Genomic DNA, 6,150 nt, shown 5'->3' with positions numbered 1-6,150 from the left:
CCATCAGCTAGCATGGCTGCAGAACGTTACTGCTGCGACCCCAACATTACTCAGAAGGACCTTGAATGTTACTCAGTAACCTTCAACGTGATTGCATTATTCCCTCTGTTCAACACCCCTCTAATCTGTGATCCCTGACTTCACTGTTACTCAGCCTTCTGATAGCTTCCGCCTAAACCTCTTCATCACCCTGTGACCTCCCAGCATGATCCCCCAAGGTACTCCATTGCCCTTCAGGATTCCCACTCCATTATTTACCCACTCCAACACCCTGACTTGAGTCCCATGACACCCCATTATTCCCTCAAACCCCCATCATAAGCACGAGCACACTAAGTCTCCATTTCCTCTCTGACCCTCAGTACGGAGCTGCCCTACTGGTCCTTGACATTCTGTCCCCATTTCTACTGCCCAGATTTTATTTGGAACCCCCCACCCCTTGCTGAGCCCCCTCTCCCCACTTCTGCTCCCTCTCCTAGTCAGGCCTGACCCCTCCTCCCCATCCCAGGACAGGTCTGATCCCCGGTGACCACGTTCCCCTGGCCCAGGGTTCCAAAGAGCTCACCACGCCCCTGGTCAACCAATGGCCATCACTGGGAACGCTCAATGGGGCAGAGGGTGCCAACAACCCCAAGCTGTACCGGAGGTAAGCCTTGGCCAGGCTCAGCTTGGGCCTGAGTGCTGGCCCTTACTGGGGAAGAGGGGCTGGGGGGCAGGGCTGTAGGCCTCTGCTTGCACATCAGCCCTCTGCTCTGCCACAGACACAGTTTCATGAGCACGGAGCCGCTGTCAGCCGAAGCCAGCCTGAGCTCAGACTCCCAGCGCCTGGGAGAGGGCAAGCGGGATGAAGAGCCCTGGGGCCCCATCGGTGAGCCCCCCCCAACCCAGCACCTAGCATCTTCCAAGAAGGGCTGAGGCCAGGCCTTACGGCCTGTGGTCAGACCCTGGCCAAGTACCTCCTTCATTCAGCCCAGAGAGCTTAGTACAGCATTTAAGAGCTTGGTTTGGGGTGTTGGGCAGACCCTGAGGCAAACCGCAGCAGCACCTCCTCCAGTTGTGCGAGCTTGGTCCATCACTTCACCTTGCTGAGCCCTTCTCATCGGTAACGAGGGGGTGCTGATTGATCACCAGTGTAGCATACCGTGGGGGCTCAATGGCTTTTTGCCATGATGACATCCTCAAGGGGCTCACAGGTTCTCGGGGAATTCTTCGCCTAACTAATTTGCTCTTATCTCATGCGCTCTGTGAACCGCTTGCCTGACCGTTGTTTCCCCCCTTTTCTTTGGCTGCCAGGAAGCTCAAAGCCAAATTAGTGGCTCCCTTCCAGCGAATGTCCGGGACTTCAACGCATGCATTTTGTGTTGCCCTCCCCTGGCTTCACCTTGGTTCCCTACCCTAGTTTTCCCCGGGGCCTGGACTTCTGCCTTTTCTTTCCAAACACCACACTGTACTGGATGACTTTAGATCTTCTTTGAGACAAGGCAGGCTATGGACGTGGAACCCCGCCACACTGTGTTTGTGGTTGTCTGTGTGTCTGTCTCCCCCCCCCCCAGACTGTGAGCTCCGTGAGGGCAGGGACCGTGTCTCGTCCGTTCTCTGTATCCCCAGTGCTTGGAACGGAACAAGTGCTCACCGTGTGTTTAATAAACAGACAGAGGATGAACCTCAGGGGGAGACAGAGACATAAACTGACGATTACAACACAGTGTCCCGGCGCTGTGCATGGCATGGCCGGATGCTTCTCCAGGTTTACTTGAAAATGGCAAATGCTCCAGAAATGGGGAAAATTTCCTGGGGGGGGGGGCTGACCTGAGGGCTACCCCTCCACTGCCTTCGTCTGCAACCCCTCTTCCCCAACTCACACACAGGCAGACCGGTTGGCTCGGCCTCACCTGCCCTCTCTCCCCAGGGAAGGACCCCACGCCCTCCATGCTGGGCCTCTGCGGCTCCCTGGCCTCCATCCCCAGCTGCAAGTCCCTGGCGAGCTTCAAATCCAACGAGTGCCTGGTGAGCGACAGTCCCGAGGGCAGCCCGGCACTGAGCCCCAGCTGAGGAGCGGCGTGGGCAGCGCCAGCCCCACCCGCCAGGGGCACAGGCACCTGCCACCTTTCCTGAGTCCCCCAGTCCAGGCCACTTTTCCAGAGAACGCTGCCCACCCAGCCACGGGTCTCTTGTGAAAAGCACCCTTTGCTTCTTGCCCATTTTAACTTTCTGCCCAAGGGAGCAGGAGCTGCAAAGGGAAGCCGGTTGGGCCAGGACGCAGGGGCACCATGGCCACAGGGCGCCCTTGGGGAAGATTGTTCCGTTCTTCTGGTGTCCCTGGCACCCGGCTGGCTTCCTACCGGACTCTTCTTCGCTCATCCCCACCAACCTCCTCAGGAGCTGGTGGCCCAGCCTCAGCACCCCCACGCCCCATGCCTCTCCAGTCTGTCCTTGTGTATCCCCCGGAGTCACTCCTTCCTCAGCCCCCAGGGCAGGGGCTCTGAGGGGATCAGGCAAATAAAAACCAGAAGACTGAGGGCAACTTTGTCTGTGGGGGGCTGGGACTGGGCACTGTCCTAAGGTGGCACAATTCGACAGAGGCAGTGCTGGGCCCGTAACCAAGGTGATGCTGGACCAGACACAACGGGTGTGCTCCCCACAGGAGCAGCCCGGTCAGAATAACTCAGGAAGCAGGGTGCTTTTGTATGAAGCGTCCTAAATGTTGGGTCTGTCCAGGGCCGGACCACGACATGTAAAAGCCCCACTCAACCTGATACTCTTCGTAACTTGCTTCGCTGCCCGCCCACGAGGAACACACCCTGGGAGCAGGACGGAGGAGACAAGCCCTGGCAGGGCCCTGTTCTCCCATCATCCCGAGCAATTCAGCTTTGGCTCAAAGTTGCAGACCCAACGAGGCACCTCCCTCCTCCGCTGGCACTGGAGTACGTTCGTCCGGAGAGGTCTCACCACCCTCCACCATGGCCCTAATGCTACCTGTCACCCCCTCAATTCTCGGTACTCACCCTGACCTGACTCTAAGTTGGGGTGGGGTCCTCTGTATGGGTACCACCTGGGTAGTCAAAGCTAATGTCAAGGTCCTTTCCAGGCCTCCTCTGTGCCCTCCAGTCACAGGCACTGGAGAGAGGTTCATCATCTTTAGATTCAAGGGATTAACAGGGATGGGTGCAGACTACACCAGGCCTGGGGTTTTGTGGCTCCCGGGAGCAGACCCAGCTACAGCAAACACACAGGGAAATGGTGGGAAGGGAGGGACAGTGAGCAGATTTGGTCTTAGACTTGGGGGTGGGGGTGGAAAAGTGATTATCCTTGGGGCCTGGGAATGAGAAACAGCAGGAAGAAAGCTGTTTTGGGGGGGGCCTGGGCAGGCCTTGAGGGGCAGCCCCGTACCCCTGGGGCTCACAGTTGAGGGGAAGGGAAATGAGGCCCCTCCCCTCAGTGCTGAGGACAAGGCACTTGGCTCAGTCTCCTTCTGCACCACCCCCCATCCAGGGAAGAGATGGGGTCCTTGTCCCCTGGCTCCTTTTAGGAGCCCAGAGGCTGTTCTCTGTTGAGCCTCTGGAAGAAGCTTTTGCCGAACTCGTAAGTGCTGATCATGATGGCACAGGAGGGGGCGGCCTTGATGATCCTGGGGAGAAAGCCTGCAATGGGAGGGGGCGTTAGGGTCAGAGGTCAGGGTCCCAGGGGATCCCAATCCTCCCCGAGCTTGGACACCCACACAGACGCTCACCTGCGAAGAGTCCCCTGGTGCCCGACTCAGCCTGGATTCTCCGCAGCAGCAGCCAAGTGGAGTCGGCGCGCGGGGGCGTCACTGTAGAGGCGAGGCACGGCCGGTTAAGACCCCACCTGGGCCCCCACCTGAGCCCCCACCTACCCAGCCCCACGCCAACCACAACCTTCACCTCTCACAGCCTCCACCGCTCCCAGCGCAACCTGGCGCTGAGTCTTCACCACGTCGAAGGGTAGAGTCAGGATGGCCGCCACCTGGTGGGGCGCGGAGAGAGCGTGTCTCCAGTCCCAGGACCCCCATCCCGGGCAGCCAGCCAGGCTCTGGCAGCCTTAGCTAGGGCTTCCCAAGGCAGAGCGAAGAGCAAGCTCCTCGACAGGCAGCCAGCTACCTGAGCACGTTTCCCTTGAGCGCCTCCAACAACCCTCAGGCCTCCCGAGGCCACACCCACTGGCCTCACTCCCTGCGCGATCAACTCACCGTCCCTGAGATGCCGCCAGCCACGAAGCTGATGCCCACGGATGTCTGGTCTGTAGGCCTGAGCCCACTCAACCAGCTCTTCACCAGCTCGTAGTTGAACCAGTACAGGGCTGGCGGACATACGGGTACATCCGTCAGAGTTGGGGAGAACAGTGGGGTGGCCTCAAACCTCCCATTTTCCACTGCCACACAATGTGACGACCCCTCCCTCCTGAGAATGCGGACTGCCTATGGCGTGTCAGTTTCTGTAACAGGCCCTCTGCAGGAATTTTCTCTTGGAAACCTGGGTGACTACCCCGTCTGCTGGGCCCATTTCACAGATGAGATATTCAAGGCCCAGAAAAGGGACTTCAAAGTCAGTAATAGCAAAACTGGGACTTAACTGTAAACCTCTTGTATGTCATCCAGAGGCTCCCTTACCCACCCCCTGCACCCCTCATTCCTACCTGAAAAGGGCACATCCCGAAGGGCAGTGGGGCCCCAGCCCAGCCACAGCGAGCGCCAGCCGCCCTGAGCCATGGCAGCTCGGACACAGGAACCCAGCTCCCGGTAAGACACGTGCTGAGCCTGCAGCTTTGTCCGCACCAGCTCCAAGGGGCTGATCACAGTCACGGTGCCCACTAGGGGGAAGAGTGGAGAGGGGTCAGCTCACAGGGCCCAACAGCTGCCTTTTGGGGATCTGGGGGCCCCAGAGATCCCTCTACCAGTAAGCTGCCAGACACTGGAGCTGGAAGCCAGGACTGGGCTCCAGGAGAGCTGGGGCGCAGAGAGAGATCAAGGGCCCAGGGCTGTGCTCACAGCGGGCCAGTGCGCCAGCCGCCATGGGTGCGTAGAGGTCAGAAGTCAGGGCTCGACCACGAAGGAAGGTCTTGAGTTGGTCATAGGCGGTGAAGTAGATGGCAGTGGCCGGCACAGTCATAACCCTGGGGGGTTTGAACAGTCATTAGCCGGGATTCCCAAAGGCTTCCAACCTCCCAGGTGCCTACAGCCCCAGCCAGCTGACAGGAGAGCAAAGGACCAGAGGAGTAGAGCAGGGAAAAGCAATGTGCCGGACTGGGAGACTCACAAGGTGGCTGGGAGGCCGCTCCACAGGGTCCTGATGCCCTCGTGTCTCACGATCTTCACAAAGGCGTCCTGGCCGAGTGGACGGCAGTCCAGGAGGAAGGAGGAAGACCGTGAATATGCTCTGAGAGGGGCTCCCCCAGAGCTGGCCCTAGCCTGATGCCCTCATCTCTGCCCACAGCCCTGGGTCCTGCTGAGAGCCGGGAGCCCCTCAGGCCGGCACACGTGCAATGGCTCACTAAGCTCCGAGCAGACTCCCGCCCACCCTTCAAAATCGCAGAGAGGCACCACAGCCCCAGGGGAGCCCGTCCCGAACTGACCCGGGCCACTGCTGCTTGCTCCGCACTGCCCGCTCCCCCTGGCTCTGCCGCCCCATCAACGTGAGTCCCCCCGGGGCGCCTCGAGCCCCAGGCAGGGTCATAACCGCTCCTCACCACGGTGCCAGTGAAGCGGGTGGGGTCCTGGAACCAGGTGGCACAGCGGGCGCTGTTCGGGCACAAGTAGAGGGGCTCCAGGACGCCATTGCAGTACAGGAGGCACTTCCCTGTGGACCGGAGAGAGGAGGGCACTGGGGAAGGGGAGAGGGCATTAGCAGGACAGTGCCCTGGAACCCTGCAGGGATGGGGGTCAGCCCCATCCCTAGGGGGCCAGCAGAGGCCGGGGTCCCTGGGTGGACATTCCTGTTCAGGACGCAGGGCTCACTGATAGAACCTGGAAGTGTGGGGTAGGGCTGTGGGGCCCTCAGGTCCCCTGGGGAGACTGGGCCGCTCCCTCCCCTGGACCTTCACAAGCTCCCTGAGGCTTGGGGAACTCACAATTGGCGTAGGGGAGGCTCCAGAGTCTGGAGGGAGGCATCAGCTCTAAAATATAAGGCAGTGCCT

General features: G+C 60.0%; 2 protein-coding genes across 13 annotated transcripts in view; one reads left to right on the top strand and one right to left on the bottom strand.

Moving 5' to 3' along the window:
- The window catches only part of RUNDC3A (RUN domain containing 3A), a 9,277-nt gene extending 6,759 nt beyond the window's left edge, over nt 1–2,518 (top strand). For 3 of the 5 annotated variants that reach the window (XM_040640521.1, XM_040640518.1, XM_040640516.1), the window contains exons 9-11: nt 509–646; nt 762–868; nt 1,910–2,518. In XM_040640521.1, coding sequence (XP_040496455.1) covers nt 509–646; nt 762–868; nt 1,910–2,052 — 388 coding nt within the window. In that variant the 3' untranslated portion in view covers nt 2,053–2,518. Of the gene's footprint in view, nt 1–508; nt 647–761; nt 869–1,293; nt 1,665–1,909 lie in introns of those variants that run through there. The other 2 variants (XM_040640520.1, XM_040640519.1) reach the window with 1 other exon arrangement.
- Nucleotides 2,519–3,124: 606 nt separating this feature from the next.
- Nucleotides 3,125–6,150, bottom strand: part of SLC25A39 (solute carrier family 25 member 39) — a 4,672-nt gene continuing 1,646 nt past the window's right edge. For 2 of the 8 annotated variants that reach the window (XM_040640522.1, XM_040640523.1), the window contains 9 exons: nt 6,085–6,129; nt 5,704–5,837; nt 5,274–5,341; nt 5,006–5,130; nt 4,654–4,827; nt 4,208–4,317; nt 3,897–3,984; nt 3,731–3,811; nt 3,125–3,641 (listed from right to left, as the gene is read on the bottom strand). In XM_040640522.1, the coding sequence (XP_040496456.1) occupies nt 3,526–3,641; nt 3,731–3,811; nt 3,897–3,984; nt 4,208–4,317; nt 4,654–4,827; nt 5,006–5,130; nt 5,274–5,341; nt 5,704–5,837; nt 6,085–6,129 (941 nt within the window). In that variant the 3' untranslated portion in view covers nt 3,125–3,525. Of the gene's footprint in view, nt 3,642–3,730; nt 3,812–3,896; nt 3,985–4,207; nt 4,318–4,653; nt 4,828–4,911; nt 5,131–5,273; nt 5,342–5,703; nt 5,838–6,084; nt 6,130–6,150 lie in introns of those variants that run through there. The other 6 variants (XM_040640527.1, XM_040640524.1, XM_040640525.1 and 3 more) reach the window with 6 other exon arrangements.

This window comes from Ursus maritimus, unplaced genomic scaffold (genome assembly GCF_017311325.1).
Source record: "Ursus maritimus isolate PB19 unplaced genomic scaffold, ASM1731132v1 scaffold_24, whole genome shotgun sequence".
Taxonomy (NCBI): domain Eukaryota; kingdom Metazoa; phylum Chordata; class Mammalia; order Carnivora; family Ursidae; genus Ursus; species Ursus maritimus.
The sequence above is the reverse complement of the archived record's forward strand: the minus strand, read 5'-3'. Positions and strand labels throughout refer to the sequence as shown.